The 21,584-nt window shown below is 48.3% G+C and overlaps 1 protein-coding gene across 1 annotated transcript in view; it reads left to right on the forward strand.

Moving 5' to 3' along the window:
• Positions 1-21,584, forward strand: part of TSPEAR (thrombospondin type laminin G domain and EAR repeats) — an 86,064-nt gene that overhangs the window by 15,481 nt on the left and 48,999 nt on the right. Inside the window, exons 3-6 of the mRNA XM_073358810.1 lie at positions 97-335; positions 2,336-2,426; positions 13,945-14,101; positions 16,593-16,724. Of these exons, the coding sequence (XP_073214911.1) occupies positions 97-335; positions 2,336-2,426; positions 13,945-14,101; positions 16,593-16,724 (619 nt within the window). The remainder of the gene's footprint in view (positions 1-96; positions 336-2,335; positions 2,427-13,944; positions 14,102-16,592; positions 16,725-21,584) is intronic.

Raw genomic sequence — 21,584 nt, forward strand, 5'->3', positions numbered from 1 at the left:
TCAATGAGCAAAAAGGTTTGCATGTATAGTCGTCTATGGGCAGCCTCCACGCCCCAAATGCTGGCCTCAGAACTAGCCCTTTCCCTGCTCTTTCAGAAAAACGAGTATATCTTCACTGTGATGAAGGAGGAGAGCAACACGGTGCTTGTTGGGCTCAGGTACTCGCTGAACAAACTCTACTTCTTCTTCTGGAGCAGAGAGTTCTCCAACGGCTGGCAGACCCAGGTCATCTTCCAGGGCATCTCCTTAACTGACAACCAGTGGCACACACTTGTCTTGGCCGTGTCTGGGCCATTCTTCTCCCTAACTGTGGACTGCAGTATCCCCATTGACGTGTATGTATAGTAAGTGCAATTCAGGGGGACCTCCTGGGTGTAGGACTGGCTGCGGGGTGGTGAAAGCTTTTCAGATGTGGGTGCTCTGCAGGGTTTGCTGTTGCTCTGTCTACTCCTGCCATCTCATCCTTGCACACATAACAAAGCAGAGAACCTGGATGCTTACCAATGCTGCACAAAGGACAGAACTCTATGTCCTGTCCCTGTCCCTGTCCCTCAGGCAGGGAGTCCTGGAAAGCAGAGTCTTGCTCCAGCTCTCACCAGCCTGGCATTCTCAGAGGGTACCCAGCAATGTCAGCAATTTTTTGGAGGACTCTGCTCTCTTCCCCAAGTTTGGAGCCAGGCTCCTTGGTACTGGGGGTGACATGCCTGCCCCAAGAGGAGTTCCACAAGCGTCTCCTCTGGGGTGGGAGCACTGAGCCAATCCAGATTCACGGTCTCCCCTTTTCTGTGCCATTCTGCCATGGAGTTACGAAGAACAGAGCTGGCTGGAGTCCGATCATGCTGGGCTAGAGGCTGTCAGTCACCCTGGAGAGGTGCCATGAGGCGGGCAGGGCAGCAGGAGGGTGCTGAGGCAGCACTGGCAGGGTAAGCTGGGTGGGGGTGGGGGAGATGTTTTGGGAATGGGGAGGTAGGGAATGGAAAGAGGAAGGTGTCTTCTTGCTTTCATCTCATCCCCCCCCAAATGCTCCACTTCTGTGTTGTGTTTGTCTCATCTCTTTAGCCTGTGTTTCAGGCCAGGGATCTGGTGCTCTGAGCTGTGTTGGGGCTGGCTGGAAAAATGTCACCAAAAAGCCAGTTAAAAACAGGGTTTCATTGAAAAATGACTCTTTTTTTTTTTTTTTTTAGCTGAAATGCCTGTTTTCAAGGAGATTTTGAAAAAAAAATTCTAAATGTTCATTTGGAAATACTGGGGAAATTCCCTCTTGCTCTTAGTTCCCCCCACCGAAAAAAAGGGAGGGGGAGTAAAAGTGTGGGAAAGGGGGGAGCCCTCCTAAAACTGAAACATTTTTGGAATCAAAATGAATTTTTTCTAAATAAAATGAAAAATTTCCATTTTCACTTTGCAATTTTTCATAGAACAATGAAAACCCAAAACCGAGTGAAACATTGGACAAAACAAAAACTGTTCATTTTCTTTCCAAAATTTTTGCAACCCCTACAAAATGTGTGTTGCCCAGCTCCAGGGCAAGATGGATCAGTTTGGGAGAAGGGCCTTTGGGTGCTATTGCAGTATAAATACTACATAACAATCACCAAACTGGCTGCAGGCAGTCCATAGGCTGATTGGCTCTGCTGTCTGGTGACTTTAGTGTGAGAAGGGTCCACCACTGGCTCCCCCTTTGGGGGGAGGGGGGGCCTCAGCTGTAGCTTGGCTGGCTCAGGAGGAAAGTACTGACCCCTGGTGGAAGGTCTGGGGGAGCGGGTGCCTTCCCTGGAGGGAAGGGGATAATCTGGGGCATCTGCAGTGTTACAAATGGGGAGGGAGGATTTGGTAGGCAGATGTGAAGGGGAGCAGAGAGAGTGTCAGCTTAAGTAATCTCACTGAAATCCTGCGTAGGGGACTTGTCATCTGAAAAGTTGCCGAATGTTCTGTCCAGATCAGAGTCAAAACAGCCTGTGAGACCCGGTTCTTCCCTAAAATCCAGAGAAAAGGAAAGACTTTAGTGCCCATCACAGAATTACCTTGTGGAACTCTCTGCCACATGAAATCATCACTGAGGCAAAAGTCTTTTAGTAGGAGTCCAAATATGAATAGCCATCCTAGCCACTGTCTGAGGCAGGATCCCAGGCTAGATGAACTAGTCTGGCAAGGATCCCAGGCTAGATGAACTAGTCTGGCAAGGCCTGTGTTTACATTTGTCTTCCTAGCAACTGAGCGCTGTAATTACAGGAATCTCCTTAGGCCATCAGGCCCAGGTTTGGTCTTTCCAGTCACCAGTGGATGCCATGAAGTTAGCTGCTCTGTGCTCATGTGCCTCTTATTGTAATCCCTCCAGGGTGGTGGATACACCGTTCCCCGCATCCTTGGCTGTGAAGGGATCCAGGTTTTATGTTGGGAGCAGGAGGAGAAGGAAAGGGCTATTCACGGTAAGTGTCACTAGTGACATGGGATTGGCTCGGTGTGCTCTGAGAACATGATTATCAGACACAGGGCGGGCTCTGGCTCATGTGGGCTCCGGTGAGATATGTTAGCAGTGGCAGTGCAGAGTTGCCCCCATCTCTGGGCCAGAAGCATCATCGGTTTGAGACACACTCCTCTCAGGAAGACTGGGCCCAGGTAGCACAGAATGCTGGGCTGGCCTTTGGGAAAGATGCCTGCACATTTCTCAGCCGAGCTCCCAAAGGCAGTGGGAGGGGACCCCAGTTTAAAACTCCACCATCTGAAAAAGGCTTAGGAGCTCCCTGGTATGCTGGCCTCTATTGTCTCCCTCCATTAAACAGCATCTAATGGCTAAGGCAGTTCCTGAACACATATTGGCTCCCAGCCACACTGGCCTTCGGTCACTGTCCTGATAGTATCTACACTGGGTTTCATTCCAGCTCTTTATTCATGAGCCCAGGCTTCCGTCGGGTAACCACAGCCCCTGCTTGCACCATAGACAGTACAGAGATGCCGGGATTGCTGCAGAGCGGCCAGTGCTGGGACACCCCTTAATACTTTGCAGAGTTCTTTGGATTCCTCTGAGGGTGCAAGGCCTTATCCCTAATTCTCTGGATGGCTCTGCTAATGTGAGCAAACTCTGCAGGATTGGAGCCAGGATGGACAGTGCTGATCTGCACTGTTGTGGCTTCTCCATTCACTATTCTGGCAGTTAGAGAATTCTGATAGAGATTAACATGGCTGCTTCTGTTCCCTGCTGATTTATGATTGCAAACGCAAGCACATTTCTGAGCCGAGACCATGTGCTTCTTCTCATGCAGTCTTTGCCCCCAGTACAGAATTCAGCTGCGAGACAGCATGACCAATGTGACAGAACAAACCTGGAAAATCTGGGGTCACTTCTTAATAGGATAGACCCCGGTCCTGCAACTGATAGCATGCGAGTGGATTGCTGTGCCAGTGTGGGGTTCCAGTGGCACCATTATGAGCACTGGGCACATGGATTTACCCATGTGGTTCTTTCTGCAAGACTGGGGCCTTATTCCTTTTAGGTATTTTTGGATGGTGTGCTCATCTTCTCCCTCAAAGACAATGGCAGACTCCAGATTACCTTTATTTTTGGAACAGCAAGGCCAACAAAAATTCAAGCATTATTCAGTTGCCTGTTACTTTGTTTCACAGCTGGTTACGTTGCTGAATGAAAATAGAGTATGTCAGCGGTCATGTTAGTTACCAAATGCAAGCACTTAAGATCAATGAAGTGACTAGATGCGGAATCTATCTGTATCTGCCTTTTGTCTCTCATCTTGTACTTAGACTGACCTTTTACTCTATGTTTATACAGCACCCAGTACAATGGAGCATGGATGCATATTTATTACTTACATGCTTTGCACCAAGAGGCCCCAATTAGGAATGGGACCTTTGTGTGTTACCACAATATAAATCTCTGTCGATAATACCAATAATTATAATAATAAACCTTCCACTGCCCATGTAATCAACAACAGCATAATTCTTATAGAATATGAGACCAATTTCATCACAAGAGAATAGCTTTCACTCTGGCCAATGGTTTGATGGGGTTTTGTTGTCTTTGTTTTGGTCTCTAAATAATTTTCATTTAAAAGATGTTGGCAAACAGGGAAGTAATGTCCATTAAATGTATTTATTAACTGGCCACCAAATTTTATTTTGTCAAATTACTTTATAATTCCTTTGAGAATAATGACAGGCTTCAGAGTAGCATCTGTGTTAGTCTGAATTCTCAAAAAGAAAAGGAGTACTTGTGGCACCTTAGAGACTAACAAATTTATTTGAGCATAAGCATTCATGAGCTACAGCTCACTTCATCGGATGCATTCAGTGGAAAATACAGTGGGGAGATTTATATACACAGAGAACATGAAACAATGGTTGTTACCATATACACTGTAACTAGAGTGGTCGCTTAAGGTGAGCTATTACCAGCAGGAGAGCGGGGGCGGGAACCTTTTGTAGTGATAATCAAGGTGGCCCATTTCCAGCAGTTGACAAGAACGTCTGAGGAACAGTTGGGTGTGGGGGGGATAAACATGGGGAAATAGTTTTACTTTGTGTAATGACCCATCCACTCCCAGTCTTTATTCAAGCCTAAGTTAATTGTATCCAGTTTGCAAATTAATTCCAATTCAGCAGTCTCTCGTTGGAGTCTGTTTTTGAAGTTTTTTTGTTGAAGTATTGCCACTTTTAGGTCTGTAATTGAGCGACCAAAGAGATTGAAGTGTTCTCTGACTGGTTTTTGAATGTTATAATTCTTGACGTCTGATTTGTGTCCATTTATTCTTTTACGTAGAGACTGTCCAGTTTGGCCAATGTACATGGCAGAGGGGCATTGCTGGCACATGATGGCATATATCACATTGGTAGATGTGCAGGTGAACGAACCTCTGATAGTGTGGCTGATGTGATTAGGCCCTATGATGTTGTCCCCTGAATAGATATGTGAACACAGTTGGCAACGGGCTTTGTTGCAAGGCTAGGTTCCTGGGTTAGTGGTTCTGTTGTGTGGTGTGTGGTTGCTGGTGAGTATTTGCTTCAGGTTGAGGAGCTGTCTGTAAGAGAGGACTGGTCTGTCTCCCAAGATCTGTGAGAATGATGGGTCGTCCTTCAAGATAGGTTGTAGATCCTTGATGATGCGTTGGAGAGGTTTTAGTTGGGGGCTGAAGGGGATGGCTAGTGGCATTCTGTTATTTTCTTTGTTGGGCCTGTCCTGTAGTGGGTGACTTCTGGGTACTCTTCTGGCTCTGTCAATCTGTTTCTTCACTTCAGCAGGTGGGTATTGTAGGTGTAAGAATGCTTGATAGAGATCTTGTAGGTGTTTGTCTCTTTCTGAGGGGTTGGAGCAAATGCGGTTGTATCTTAGAGCTTGGCTGTGGACAATGGATCGTGTGGTGTTTCGTGGATGGAAGCTGGAGGCATGTAGGTAAGTATAGTGGTCAGTAGGTTTCTGGTATAGGTGGTGTTTATGTGACCATCGCTTATTAGCACAGTAGTGTCCAGGAAATGGACCGCTTGTGTGGATTGGTCTAGGCTGAGGTTGATGGTGGGATGGAAATTGTTGAAATAATGGTGGAATTCCTCAAGGGCTTCTTTTCCATGGGTCCAGATGACGAAGATGTCATCAATGTAGCGCAAGTAGAGTAGGGGGCGTTAGGGGACGAGAGCTAAGGAAGCGTTGTTCTAAGTCAGCCATAAAAATGTTGGCATACTGTGGGGCCATGCAGATACCCACAGCAGTGCCGCTGATTTGAAGGTATACGTTGTCCCCAAATGTGAAATAGTTGTGGGTGAGGACAAAGTCACAAAGGTCAGCCACCAGGTTTGCCGTGACATTATCGGGGATACTGTTCCTGACGGCTTGTAGTCCATCTTTGTGTGGAATGTTGGTGTAGAGGGCTTCTACATCCATAGTGGCCAGGATGGTGTTTTCTGGAAGATCACCGATGGATTGTAGTTTCCTCAGGAAGTCAGTGGTGTCTCAAAGATAGCTGGGAGTGCTGGTAGCGTAGGGACTGAGGAGGGAGTCTACATAGCCAGACCTGCTGTCAGGGTGCTAATGCCTGAGATGATGGGATGTCCAGGATTTCCAGGTTTATGGATCTTGGGTAGCAGATAGAATACCCCAGGTCAGGCGTCTAGGCATGTGTCTGCACAGATCTGTTCCTGTGCTTTTTCAGGGAGTTTCTTGAGCAAATGCTGTCGTTTCTTTTTGGAATTAATTTGCAAACTGGATACAATTAACTTAGGCTTGAATAGAGACCGGGAGTGGATGGGTCATTACACAAAGTAAAACTATTTCCCCATGTTTATCCCCCCCGCCACACTGTTCCTGAGACGTTCTTGTCAACTGCTGGAATTGGCCCACCTTGATTATCACTATAAAAGTCCCCTCCTCCCCCCCCTCCCCCGCCAGCCTCCGCTCTCCTGCTGGTAATAGCTCACCTTAAGTGATCACTCCGGTTACAGTGTGTATGGTAACACCCATTGTTTCATGTTCTCTATGTATATAAATCTTCCCACTGTATTTTCCACTGAATGCATCCGATGAATTGAGCTGTAGCTAATGAAAGCTTATGCTCAAATAAATTTGTTAGTCTTTAAGGTGCCACAGGTACTCCTTTTCTTTTTGAGAATGTTTTCTGTGTAGTTTAATAGGCGAAGAGTATAACAGCCTTGATTTATAGTGAAATGACAGGTGCATGGGTCTTATATTGGAGACTGATCCATGTGTCTGTTTTAGCTTTTGTTTCTTTTTTTCAAAAGGGTTTTATGTTTTCGGGTTGAGTAAATGATGGGTGAGTAAGAACGTTGTTGCTTTTTAAAGACCATTTCCTTGCTTGGACTAGTAGCAAAGCAGGAGGAGAGAAGTCCCAAGCTCATATCACTTGGCAGGCAGGAGCAGGGAAAGCTAGTTGGCTCTGCAGCAACTCACCCAGACCTGCGCGTGTTTTGGCCCTGCTGCATCTGTGCTCAAAACACAGAGAGCAATGAATCCTCAAGTCAAATGATAAGGACTGTCCTGGAGTTCAGGGGATTCAGGGGGCCGGTCACAGGTGTGGGGGTAGAGATTGTGCCCATCCTGATTACCACAGAGGAGGGCCCTCCTGGGTACCACCCCCCATTCCTGCCCTACAGCTGCAGCTATTGAGCACCCCTGTCTAAGGCTGCACAGCCCATGAATGTTCTCAGCTGACTGAGAACCACAGAGGAAAGCGCTCCCCTAAAAAGCTGGGGAAACACTGTGCATGGGTACTGCCATCCTGATGCCCTCTCCCATTGCCAGGGGAGAGAGTCGTCATGGACCATGCCCCTGAGCAGGGGGTGGGGTTGAGTGTAGGTACCAATCCCCTACTTGACTTTGACTGGCTTTCTGCTGCACCAAAGCACACCCAGGACATGGCACAATAGGTGTTTAGAATTCCTTTAATCTGATGCTAATTGATCTTTCCCCATTTATGCTGTTTGTTCAGTCTTTACATTTCTCGCAGCTTGGGTTGGGAAAAGCAGCTAGTCAGTTTCATGCTGGGGCTTTCCTGCACAGGTCCTGTTTAAGTTACAAACCCTTTGTGACAAGTTTAAACCCAAACATATGCAATGGTGCCAGTTCTCGTGATTTTATTGCTAGTCTTGTGATAATTGCTGTTCATCCGTCTGGGACAGTTCCTCAGATTTGCCACCTAAAAAGAAGGGCTCAAGTGTGGGAATCCCCCGCACATCCTCTGCAGTGAAGACCAATAAAAAGAATTAAATTAGCTTCACCACCACACAGTCCAGCATAACTGACAGCCTCAACCACTGAGAGCATCAAGGCTGGAATAAGGGGGTGGGCTGCAGGGCCAGATTCAGGTGCATTGGCAGAGCTGTGCAGAGAAATGATCCAATGTGCCTGGGCTTGCTATATAAGCATCTAATCCAGAGATGGGCAAACTATGGCCCACAGGCCACATCCAGCCCGCGGGACTGTCCTGCCTGGCCCCTGAGCTCCTGGCCTGGGAGGCCAGTCCTCGGCCCCTCTCCCTGGTCCCCCTCCCCTGTAGTTATGCCACCACGCGGGCAGCGGGGCTGCAAGCTTCTTCCGCTCTGAGCAGCATGGTAAGGGGGTGGCGGTGGGGTTGGGTAGGGGGTCCTGGGGGGCAGTCATGGGACAGGAAACAGGGGACAGTTGAGGTGGGGGAGGTCCCAGGGGGCAGTCAGGGGACAGGGAGCAGGGGGCGGTTGGATGGGGCGGAGGTTCTGGGGCAGTCAGGGGTCAGGGAACGGGGGGGTTGGATAGGGCATGGGAATCCTGGGAGGTCTGTCAGGGGGTGGGTGTGTGGATAGGGTTAAGGACAGTCAGGGAACAGGGGGGGTTGGAAAGGGGGTGGGATCCCAGGGGGGCAGTTAGGGGCGGGGGGTCCCGGGAGGGGGCGGTCAGGGGACAAGGAGCAGGGGGGTTGGATGGGTTGGGGGTTCTGAGGGGGACAGTCAGGGGGCAGGAAGTGGAGGGGGCGAATAGGGGGTGGGGTCCAGGCTCTTTGGGGGGCACAGCCTTCCCTACCCGGCCCTCCATACAGTTTCACACCCCAATGTGGCCCTCAGGCCAAAAAGTTTGCCTACCCCGATCTAATCGCTGCTGGGGGAAAACCTAATTTTCATTCAGCTGTGAAAGCCTAGGAGCGTGTGACGTTTGGAGAGCTCTTTGTACATACGGGTGTAAGAGCTAAGTGTGGCGGGATGGATTCTGTCTAGCAGCTGGGCACTACACGCATGGCCTAGACTACTAGGGAGGGGGTTTATTTCACCATGTTAAAAACTGCTACACTTCTGCATCTCAGCTTCACCCTCTCTCAGGATCTTGACAGTGAGTTCCTTGGGACAGCAGAGCAAATAATTCACAACAAATGCATCCAGATTTAGCCTCTCTGCTGCTTGGTGAATATCTGTGACCCCTGGTGATTTTCCTTGAATGTATTAGTTATCCACATTTATTCAGCAAATGTTGCATTGAATTAGTTTTTTACTTTCTGAATTGACTGAGGGCGGGTCTCTCTCTGAGAATTTCAGAATTAAAATCTGAGCTGTGGTAGCCAGAAAGTCACATAGTATTGTGGCTGGATGAGATTGCAAGGACCTCCAAATACTTGTGGGTGGGGATTTAAAGTTAGTTTCCCACAAACACTCAAACACATGACTTTGAAATTGCGTTTCTCTGAACATTGATGTGAGTAAATCTCAATTGGTTGGGTGTTTGCGGAAAGCAAGCACATAGGGCAGCAAACGTGGCCAAAGAGAGTTCATTTAAATGTGGGAGCGAATATTGTTGGAAAATGAATGATCATATCATAGAATCTTAGAACTGGAAGAGACTTCAAGATGTCATCTACTCCAGTCCTCTGCACTCATGGCAGAACTAAGTATTCTCTAGACCATCCCTGACAGGTGTTTGTCTAACCTGCTCTTAAAAATCTCCAATGATGGAGATTCCACAATGTCCCTGGGCAATTTGTTCCGGTGCTTAACCACCCTGACAGTTAGGAGATGAAATATCTCACAGCTCTTTTCCAGAGGCAGCTATGCAGCCAGGTGAGTTGTTAAAACATTAGGCAGTAATTTGTTTCCCCTGTCTCTCATCTCTAGTTGCTAGTTAGATAAATGGGTTGTCCTGAAACCAGCCTCATCCTTCACTGAAACAGCAAATACAACACTGTCCGCCCCAGTGATCTATCCCTGGAGACCTTCCCTCCCGCAAGCCCACATCCACAGGCTACAAATATGAAATAAAGCGTGCTTGCGACATAATGGATAACTTGAAAGCGAGAGAATGGCCTACAGCCACCCCTGTGATCACAGGGTCAGAACCATCAGCCAGAGCCCACTGAGTTGCCACTACTGGCTGCACAGGTGGAGAACTTGGTGAGCGACCTTGCAAAGGAGGTTGTGGAGGGGGCTCAGATGTGGAGCACGCCATGGAGGAAAAGGATTGCTAATGCAGTAGTTTCTTGCTGCTCTAGGACGCACAATCCAGCCAGTGGGAGTCACCATGTTGGGTGCCATTGCTGAATCACCTGCAGGACATGCCAAGTTCTTTCCTCTGGATGGGCTGTCAGAGCTCCAGGAAATAGGCCCCTCCAGCAAATGAGGGTGTTGGTGGGGGGAAGGGAGGATGAGGGTGTTGCGGGAAGGGAGGATTTGGGGGCTTGGTGAGAGGGGATAGGGAGGATTTGGGGGTTTGAGGGAGGGAAGATTTGGGAGTTGGTAGGAAGGGGAGGAGAGGATGGGGGGGCTGGGGAAGAGGGGAGGATGAAGGGGTTTGGGGATGTGAGTATTTGGGGGTTGGTGGGAAGGGGAGGGAAGGATGGGGGGGCTGGGGAAGAGGGAGAAGGGAGGATAAGGGGTTTGGGGGGAGGAGAGGCTGGCAGTTTGGGAGGACTGAGGGGGGAAACTTGGGCGTGAGGGGGCTTCGGCTGTAAGGGTGAGGCTGCAGGAGGGGTGAAGGGGCCTCGCTGTGCTGGGCCTTCTGCTTGTGCAAGGAGCTGGTGGCACTTCAGGGCCCGCCTCCCCCCATCTTTGCTGACAGAGTCACGCCCCCGAGGACAGAGGCCATTCAGGAGCTGGGTTGGGCTCGGAGTGCTGCTAGCGTAGCTCCCAGGAGGAGGGCCTTGGGGAGGTACAGCGCCATCCCCACACCGGGGCTCTGCCCCCAGCTCACCTTGAGGGTGACATGGTTTAAGAGCAGCCCTCGAAGGGCAGGGCAGTGGCTTGGCCTGGGCACCCCTGTGGGGATGAATGCCAGCCTTTTACCCCACACAGGAGTCCAGGCCCTGAGGCCAGGCGCAGGAGTGAGCGGGGCAGATGGGTGGGGCTGGGCTGGGAATGGGCAGAGCATTGGCTCCACTCCCCCTTTTCTGGCCAGTGCAGAGAGTCGGGGAAGCAATTTGTTGTTGAGACATGGCAGCAGTAAATTACCATCCCCTGTGAGCAAAGGGACGGACCTGAGCTCATATGGTGGTGCAGCAAGGACATAATCCTTCCTCTGCATAGCATGGTCAGGCCTGTGTTTCAAGCTGCTTTTCCTTTGCCAAGCCGTTGGCACAAACACCAGGTTAACCCATGTTTTTTCTGAGAGAAGTGGGCACGGTGAATGTCAGTCATGTATCTGAAGCCCACCCCTAGACAGAACAAGCCCTGCTGGCTGTTATGTATCCACAGGCAAGAACAAGGCACGCCCCTGCAGTCTCAAATAACTGGCCTTTTAGATCAAGGAAATCAGCAGGTAAGAGCAAAAGTAAAGTCTCCAAAAGCGAGCACAGTGTGTGCGTTTCCTCTGTTCCAGACTAGAGACAGCTCTGAGAACAAAATGGCCAATGAACTCTACATGAATCTACCTGTGTAGTTTAGGTGTTTTACGCAAAGCTGAGCACTGCCGTATCTATGCACTGAGAGCCAGATTATTTAGGTGCCTAAAGATGCAGACAGAGGCCTAGTGAGATTTTCCAATGTGCCTAAGCAAGTTAGGCATCCAATTCCCATTGAAACCCATAAATTAGGTATCTTTGGAGAGTTTGAAAATACCACTAGATGTATAGGTGTGTTTTGAAAATACCACGAGATGGCTGTGTTCATCTTTAGATCCCTAAACACCTTTGAAAAATCCACCCCTACTTCCCTAACCCAAAGCAACTCCCATTGATTTCAATGGGCTGTGGATCCGGCTCTGAGCATGGGAAATGTAAAAGCGCAATACGCAGAAATCCAATGTCAGTTTGTCAGCTACGCCTGCCATATGCTCCACTCATAGCAGGCTATGCTGCGGGTTGATAGGGAGTGAAGTGCCGTGTGTGAAATTGCTGAAGCACCTGCAAGAGGAAGGCTAGCCACACGCACTGGAATCTGACCCAACATTTCCTGGCATTTTCCCAGACTTGCATGACACATAGAAAGTGACTCAGGCAGTTTGCTTAAAAACTTTTGACATTTTAACAAATATCTTAGAGGTGTGAAAAAATATTGACTGTCCCTTATCTATGGGACTGATGTGGTTTTTGAAATGTCAGTGATTTTGTAAAGGCAAGGGGACAGTTGCCTGTGGTCATTCTTGGTCTCTAATTTGGCAGCGAGGTCTTTTTAAAGCTAATTGTCTCATCATTGACATTAATATGATGATGGCTCTAGAACTGCTGTGGATGGACATCTTGGAAAGCTAAGATGGTGTCATTAAACTCTGACCCTCGTTCATGAATCACACCCACTCAGACTGTAGGAGTTTAAGGGAAATTCAAACCACAGATCACCACCTATCATTGCCCATGCCCTGCAGTCTTGATGGATTATTCCTACCTACATGCCTCCAGCTTTCACCCTGACCACACCACACGATCCATTGTCTACAGCCAAGCTCTGCGATACAACTGCATTTACTACAACCCCTCAGACAGAGACAAACACCTACAAGATCTCTATCAAGCATTCTTACAACTACAATACTCACCTGCGGAAGTGAAGAAACAGATTGACAGAGCCAGAGAGTTCCCAGAAGTCACCTACTATAGGACAGGCCTAACAAAGAAAATAACAGAACGCCACTAGCTGTCACCTTCAGCCCCCAACTAAAACCCCTCCAACGCATTATCAAGGATTTACAACCTATCCTGAAGGATGACCCAAGACTCTCACAAATCTTGGGAGACAGGCTAGTCCTTGCCTACAGACAGCCCCCCAACCTGAAGCGAATACTCACCAGCAACCACATACCATACAACAGAACCACTAACCCAGGAACCTATCCTTGCAACAAAGCCTGTTGCCAACTGTGCCCACATATCTATTCAGGGGACACCATCACAGGGCCTAATCACATCAGCCACACTATCAAAGGCTCGTTCACCTGCACATCCACCAATGTGATATATGCCATCATGTGCCAGCAATGCCCCTCTGCCATGTACATTGGGCAAACTGGACAGTCTCTACGTAAAAGAATGAATGGACACAAATTGAAGTCAAGAATTATAACATTCAAAAACCAGTCGGAGAACACTTCAATCTCTCTGGTCACTTGATTTCTGATCTCAAAGTGACTATCCTTCAACAAAAAAACTTCGAAAACAGACTCCAACGAGAGACTGCTGAATTGGAATTAATTTGGAAATTGGATACAATTAACTTAGGCTTGAATTGAGACTGGGAATGGTTGAGTCATTATAAAAAGTAACCTATTTCCCCATGTTTGTTCCCCCCTCCCCGCCCACTGTCCCTCAGACGTTCTTGTTAAACCCTGGATTTGTGCTGGAAATGGCCCACCTTGATTATCATACACATTGTAAGGAGAGTGATCTCTTTAGATAAGCTATTACCAACAAGAGAGTGGGTTTGTTGGGGGGGTGGGGAGAAAACCTTGATTTGTGCTGGAAATGGCCCACCTTGATTATCATACACATTGTAAGGAGAGTGATCTCTTCAGATAAGCTATTACCAACAAGAGAGTGGGTTTGTTGGGGGGGTGGGGAGAAAACCTTGATTTGTGCTGGAAATGGCCCACCTTGATTATCATACACATTGTAAGGAGAATGATCACTTTAGATAAGCTATTACCAACAGGAGAGTGGGTTTTTTTTGGGGGGTGCGTTGGGGGGGAGAAAACCTGGATTTGTGCTGGAAATGGCCCACCTTGATTATCATACACATTGTAAGGAGAGTGATCACTTTAGATAAGCTGTTACCAGAAGGAGAGTAGGGTGGGGGGAGAGAAAACCTTTTGTAGTGATAAACGCCCATTTTTTCATGGTTTGTGTATATAAAAACATCTTCTGTATTTTCCACAGTATGCATCCAATGAAGTGAGCTGTAGCTCACGAAAGCTTATGCTCAAATAAATTGGTTAGTCTCTAAGGTGCCACAAGTCCTCCTTTTCTTTTTGCGAATACAGGCTAACATGGCTGTTACTCTGAAACTTGATCTCCCTAGTTTTTCTTCCTCTCTTTTCAGGGCTTGTTAAGACAGCTAGTCCTGTTGCCAGGATCTGATGCTACCTCAAGGATGTGCACTAACATGAACTTTAAGCTAGCAGTGCTCTCCATCCCCCCAGTACTGCAGGATCTCCCAGTGAAGCCAGCGAGCAACGAGGTGCTGAAATACCCTGACGGTCAGTAACATGCAGCAGATAGTTCATGAGGTGCCTCACCATCGCGTATTAGCAGAACGTTAGAGCAGAACCTTAGTGCTGCTTTCTAACTGCACGGAGCCTGATACTAGTCTGATGGGAAAGCCAACCACGGTGAGTGGACTGCATAGCAAGCAGGCAAGAGTTGCAAGGCGTTTAGCATCTCAGGGGAAGGAATTTTTGTCTTCCATTGATTTTATCCTATTCCTTTTCTTGGAAACTTGCAGAATCAGTCATGGAACAGAGCAATCTTATGGGTATTTCCCATCAGGTGCCTGGGCCAAGCTTGGAAGGAATAGCAGTAGCTCATCTCCTTTCCCAGAACAACACTTAGTTAACAGCAATATGCAAGATAATGTATTTCCCTAAGCAATTTCCTGTAAGTACAGTATAGGAAGAATCTTAACAGTAGTATATTTAGAAGAAGGATAGTAAAGTGACTACGGTGAGGGGCCTGGGCAGCAGCAGACCCAGCTTCTTGTTCTGCTATAAGCTTCATGGATGATTTTAGGGTGGGTATCTTTCTGAAAAGCGAATGGCTTGTTGAGAGAGAGAGAGAGACGAGGGTTTTGAGAGAGACGAGGGTTAAAAAAGGAAGGTTTTCTCCCCTTCTGAAGGTTTGTTTTGGCTTGTCATAACTCCAGAATGGCTTGGCCCAGAAATGACTGATTTGGTCTAATCTATTGGTCTGGGTAAGAGTTGACGCTAATGAATAGTCTTAGGATGGGGCGTATGGAGAGAGGGCCCAACGGGATGATGCAGGGAGGAGAGTTGGCCCATACAGCAGTCCAGAGACCCACTCCTGAAATAAATCCGCCATTCAGTCTTCATTAGACTTCAGCGTGAAGACCTTATTAAATCGCATGGGGACAATTCAGGCCATTCATATTCATTGTGTCTGGCTGTCTGCAGACTCAGGCAGGTAGCACTATTGTGTTGTGCATTCTGTTCCTGTTTGGAAGGTGTTTGTCAGTCCCATAAAAGCTACAAACTTAATTTTTTTTTTTAACATGAAAGCTTAGGCTAGCATCCAGTTCTGGCAAGGGGTGGATTGGGTGGCAAATTCTGCAGAGCCCTGTCAATAAGGAAGCTGGTTTTATCCCTTGGAAATAGCAAGAGAAGCTGCGTTTCTGAGTTTGATCTTTGCGGTACGTGTCAGTTTGCAAACGCCACTTCTGAGAATTGCTAGGGAACAAGGCCCTGCCAGCAGAATTGCAGATCAGCCTGTGAGAGCTGTCCTGGGGATGTAATGCCTGTAGTGCACAGTAATATTCTCATTAGAGCACTGCTGTGTGGAGCTCTGTGGAAACAGGTCTGGGCTGGTCTCTCTTGCTCAGAAAACATCCCAGTGTTATTCCCTATGCTGTTATTCTAAGCACTGCTGTGGTTCTGTTTCCCCTCCAGGCTATTTACTATCATTCTAAGCATAGTGCAGCATCTTCCAGGGCTTGTAGCTCCTGGAAGGATGGTGTGGTCCAGGTCTTTGTGTCCCTGAAGGGAATAGAGCAGGGAGCTCACTCTGGAATTCTGGGAGGAATCCATTAATACATCTCCATGCCTGAGTTTCCACTGGCCCACACCAGTGTGATTCCTCAGATGTCAGTGAAGTTACCCCTGATTTGCACTGGTGTAAGAGCGAGGAGAATCAGGCCCAAGTTTCGGGAGTCGCTGCAGAGCAAAGGAGAGCCAGGCACTGAGAGCAGGGGGATCCGAGAGCGCACTCTGTGGCTGGTAAGGTGGTTGTGGCAGGGGGTGATGTAAGCCAGGAGAGAGAGAGAGAGCAGTTCCGCCCCACCAGCCCAAATCAGCCCAAATCAGGTGACGCTGGGCTCTGTAGAGTTCTGCAGTAGGTGGTTCAGAGAAACTGAACTAGCAGCTGAATTGAGATACCAGGGGGAGAGCTCGGAGTAGGGGGAGAAAATTAAAAAAAGAAAAGTTTTTTCCACTTTTAAAACATATGGAATTGAGGCACTGCATAGTGATCAATATGCAAATTAAGCTCTTGTACATTTTGTATGATATCTCCAGATTTCTGGACCTTGGGCCTTAACAGATATGGACTAGATTAAGCCCTCAGAGCTCTGCAGCATATCTGCTGAGTCTGGCTTTGTCTTGGAACAGTGCCCTTGCTAATTGCTCCTGCAAAGTGGACATACAGTCTCTTTCTCGTGAGTGAAGGCCCCATTCAGCACAACACTAAAGCACATGCTTGACGTTAAGCGCAGCGGTACTCTAATTGACATGAGTGGGGTACGCTGATCTACTTAAAGCTAAGTGTGTGCTTAGGTGCTTTGCAGGGTGTGGGTCCTAAGCCATGTAACCCACTGTGATCTGTAGGAGTCTCTACCCAATCCAGGCCACCCTATGCTATATGCTCTGGCAGGGCAGTGGTCTCCATTTTTAATAGTCCAATTTAATCTTTCATTGTATTGAGGGCATTAAAGGGACCTGTTTGCTTTTGTTTTGTGTTCAGAGGCTGACATGAAAGTGACTCTAGGATCCCGACCTCCCTGCACGAAGAATGAAAAGGCCCAGTTCTGGTTTAACGCTTCTCAGAAAGGGCTCTATCTATGTGATGGGAGTGCATGGATCGCCATGCTAGAAGGTAAGAGATCTGTGACTGGTAGACAGCTCTGCTACTATGGCTCACTTTGTTGCTTCTAGTGGTAGAGATTTAGATTGTGAGCTCTGTGGAGCTCAGACTCAGTCTTCTCATCTGGGAGCACATGTGATTGGTCTGACACTCCCCTGGACACATCTTATGGAATTAAGATAAATGTTATTGAATTAAGTTTAATATCTTGGGGTCTATTGTATTAAAAATGCAAGTGTGGATGTGTTATTGTGGAGCATCTACAGGAGACTGACTAGTACAATCTCTGGGACGGATTAGGAACTTCCGAGGACTTTTTGGGGACAAGAAGTGTGAAGTGGAGCTCCTAGGAAATACATGAGGTGAGGGCATTGCAACTCCCCACCTACACACTCAGTCTTTGAAACTTCGCCTTGTGGGGGCACCTGTTGTCTATTGATGACCTGTTACATGCGGGCAGTTCAGAGACACAATCTGGATTCTCCAGGGACCTACAGACACAGAAAGGACTTCACAGAAAGATGACTCAGGACCTTCTCCCTGATCCAACAAATGGGCAGGACCTCTGGGCGACAGAGGGCCCCAATCTTTAGGGTTGGAAGGATTTGACCATCTGAGGCCCCATAGGACTGGGTGCTGGTTCTGAGCTGAGGCTTCTGACCATAGCAGAGACCGCTTTGTGGGGTATGGAAGAACTTCTCCTGCCATAGCCCATGGTAGAGTTGGGGTGACCTCTGGTAAACTTGTCTGTGTGTACATAGGTTCTCTTCTCGTTTTTAATATGTTTTCTCTGGAGTGCTTTTACCCAAAGAATAAATGTGCTTGCTTAGGAAGAGCTGTGTGGTAGCTTAATTGTGGCCAGCAAACACTATTAGTCCCTGGAGAGAAAGCAAGCAAGTGTGCTTAGACAGATTGTCTTTTCCTGGGAATAACACAGTGATGGCTGGGAATTGTTCAGCCTGTAGACACCCTGTTCAGGAAGAAAAGAAACGCAGGTCTCCACCCAAGAGAGGCGATGGCAGGGGAGCTAGGGGCCCTTGCTGTACCACTGAGGGAAAACACAGGTGCAGTTGCCCTGAAACATGACAGCACCTAGCATATATTTGGTGCTATATGAATAATAATAATGATGATGATTAACAAAAGGTGTAAGTATGGCAAGTTGAGGTGTTTTCTCTCTTTGTCTCTTGTGCAAGGTTGTTCTTTGCTAGTGAGTGTGTGAGAGCTCAGCAGAGGTACAGAAAGATTTTTTTCACTGCTCTCCTGCCCTCATTTTTCATTCTTTGTGTGATGGGTTCTTTCACAGAGACTCCCCTCAAGAGTGTCACTCAGTGAGCTGGGATACCACTGAGAACAACCCTCCTGCCAGAACAGGTGCCCCTCCACTCCTGTCTTGCTGAGTTAGACACTCCAGCACAGACCCAAAGGTTGGACAACATCTCTCTGCAGTTCACTGAAACAGATTCACTCAGCCAAGGAGCTTCTCAGTTGACAGGGACTTGCCCAGTGTTCAGCCTTTCTGGGAGCCTGAACTCCAGATAAATCTGTTTTACTCTGTATAAAGCTTATACAGAGTAAATTCATAAATTGTCCACCCTCTATAACACTGATAGAGAGATATGCACAGCTGTTTGCTCCACCAGGTATTAATCACTTACTCTGGGTTTATTAATAAACTCAAGTGATTTTATTAAGTATAAAAAGTAGGATTTAAATGGTTTCAAGTAATAACAGACAGAACAAAGTAAGTCACCAAGCAAAATAAAGCAAAACCATGCAAATCTAAGCCTAATACATTAAGAAACTGATTACAGGTAATATCTCACCCTCAAAGATAGTCCAACAAGCTTCTTTCACAGACTAGACTCCTTCCTAGTCTGGGCCCAATCCTTTCCCCTGGTACAGTCCTTGTTAGTTCCAGCAGACATCTCAGGTGGTAAGCAGGGATTTTCTCATGACTGGCCCCTTTTGTCCTGCTCCACCCCCTTTTATAGCTTTGGCACTCGGGAATCTTTTGTCTGTGCTTGTCCCCACCCTCACCTCATCAATGAAAAAGTACAAGGATTAAGATGGATTCCAGTATCAAATGACATGGTCACATGTCACTGTAAGATCCCAAGTCTCCATTTTTCCTGGATTGGCCCACACATGCACAAGAAGGCTTTCAGGTAAATAAACCATTTACAACCAATTGTCCTAGTCTATGGGATTCTAAACCACCATTACTGGCCCACACTTTACATATTTACAATAGGACCTCAGAGTTATACTTCATATTTCTAGCTTCAGATACAAGAATGATACATGCATACAAATAGGAGGAATATTTTCAGTTGGTTATAACCTTTTTTATGATACCTTACAAGAGACCTTTTGCATAAAGCATATTCCAATTACATCATATTCACACTCATAAGCATATTTCCATAAAACATATGGAGTGCAATGTCACAGTATGGATGTACATATTAGAAGACCAAAGGTCAGGCTTTCTCACCTATTTAGCATCTGGTTGAAAACTGCTTGATTGCTTAGTACTAGGAAAATTCATCTCTAGGACTGCACTGCATAGGGTACTAGACTAAGGTTCAGAGTGCCTGGTTTCTATTCCCAGCTCTGTTATGAAATGGCCTTGGGGAAATAATTTCAATTCTGTGTACCCATCTGTAAACTGGACATGGATTTCACCCCATCACTGTAGCATAAGCACCTCTCAATATTTAGAAATGGCAACAACATTTATCTACTGCCTGCCTTCCACTCCTGCAGGAGAACTAGCTTGACTAGCTGTTTGTGTGTGAAGAACTTACTGAGTGAAGGCGAATTCAATCATTGTAACGAAACTCACCTGCCTTTATAATGCATGTTGAGAGCTAGGACTGAACAATGCTATGCATTAAGTATTAAATGGCTCTATTATGAAAGAGATTTTACATATAGCTGGGGTCTGCACAGTTAAGAGCTTTAAGGAGCAACTGAAAAATAATGCTTGCAAAATGCTTTGTACAAAGTATTATTAAAGAGGGTCAGTGATAGGGGTGGGACTGGAACTTCAGCTGCAGACTCAAAACCTCTCTGTGCACTCCTTTTAAGCCGTGTGATTTCAATGAAGTCTTGTGGTTGGAGAGAAAGCTGCTTTTAACATTCCTTGCATGCATAGGTGCTAAGTTTTCTTTTTCTTCCGGGGGTGCTCCCCCCTGCCCTGCTCCAAGCCCCACCGGCTCTGCCTCTTCCCACCCCTGCTCCCCCTCCTCCCCAAGGCTCTGCCCTCTCTGTCTCTTCCTGGCCCACTCCAAACCCCCCCCCCCAAGGCCCAGCCCGCCTGCCGCTTGCTGCTCTCCGCCCTCCTGCAAGTGCCTCCCCCAGCTGCCGAGCAACTGTGGCTGGTGGGTGCTGAGCACCCACTATTTTTTCCCCTTGTGTGCTCCAGCCTATAGTCCAGAGATTCTCACAACAAATGTTTGGGTGGCCACTGGTGGCCGCACTGACACTTTCCCCCTAAAATACTTAATTAACTTTCGGAAAAACAATTACATAGGCACAGATTCAACTTCCAAATAATTGTAACGAGTATTTGTAGGGTTTCTTGGCAGACTCAATAACAAAAATCATGCTGCCTCCCCCTTCACTTCACTTCCCCTCCCCTCCCTCGCCCCATGCAGGGCTTCATGGGTCTTGGGGCTTGCTGTGAACAGAGATATTTGTATATTTGTTAATATCACAGCACACTTAGTAGCTACCTGGGAGGCTATGAAAAGTGATAAGTGATATTAACAAACATACAGGTATCACTTTTCATAGATAGCTAGTAAGTCTGCTGTGAAAAGTGATACTTGCACGTTTGTTAATATCACTTTTCTCAGCAAGCCCCAGGACCCATTAAGCCCTGGATGGGGAGGGGGAGGGCAAAGTGGGGAGGCAACAGGGGCCAGAGGCGATGCGGGGATGGATGCAGGGCTGGGGGAGGCTGAAGGGTCCTGGGTGTGGGGAGGATGGATGTGGGGCTGTGGGAGGCAGTGGGGGCCCATGGTAATGGGGGTAGGGGTGGATGTGAGGCCAGAAAGGCAGCAGGGTCCAGGGGCAATGGGTGGGAATGGATACAGGGCTGTGGGAGGCAGCAGGCGCCGGGGTGATGGGGGTCGGTGATGAGCCCCACTGTTGCATGGCCAGAGGCAGGGCCTGGTGTCTGCTGCCATGCGTCCAAGGCTCAGTGCCCGAACCCGGAGCTGGGGACAGGAACTGCATGGCTGGAGCCAGGGATTGGAGCCCACTGCCATGCAGCTGGAGCTGTGGGTCAGCGCCCAGGGCTATTGCCTGCCGCTGCATGGCCAGAGCTCGGAGGTGGGTGCTGGAGCCCAGGGGTTTGTGGCTGCAGCCAGGAGTCAGCACCCGCCATTGAGTGGCTGGAGCCAGCACTTGCTGCTGTGTGGCCAGGGCCAGGGGTTGGCACCTGGGGCCAGCTCCCACCACTAAGTGGCAGGAGCCCAGGAACAGAACCGTGATTTGGTGCCTGCTGCCATGCAACTGGGGCAGAGGATCAGCACCAGGGGCTAGGGCCACGTGGCTGGAGCCTGGGGCCAGTGCCCACCACCGAACGGCTGGAACTGGGGGCCAGAGGCAGTCTGAAGCTCTGCTGCCGGAACTGGGGGCCAGAGGCAGTCTGAAGCTCTGCTGCCAGAGCTGGGGGTTGGCGCCCAAAGCCCTATGGTTGGAGCCCACTCCCCTGGGGCTGGGGCTGGGGGTTGGTGCCTATGGCCAGCACCTGCCACTGTGCGGTTGGAGCTCAGGACTGGAGCCGAGAGCCAGTGCCTGTTGCCATACAGCTGAACTCCGGGGCCGGAGGCTGAAACCCTGCAGCTGGAGGCCACGGCC

The sequence above is a fragment of the Lepidochelys kempii genome, chromosome 9, assembly GCF_965140265.1.
Source record: "Lepidochelys kempii isolate rLepKem1 chromosome 9, rLepKem1.hap2, whole genome shotgun sequence".
Lineage (NCBI taxonomy): Eukaryota > Metazoa > Chordata > Testudines > Cheloniidae > Lepidochelys > Lepidochelys kempii.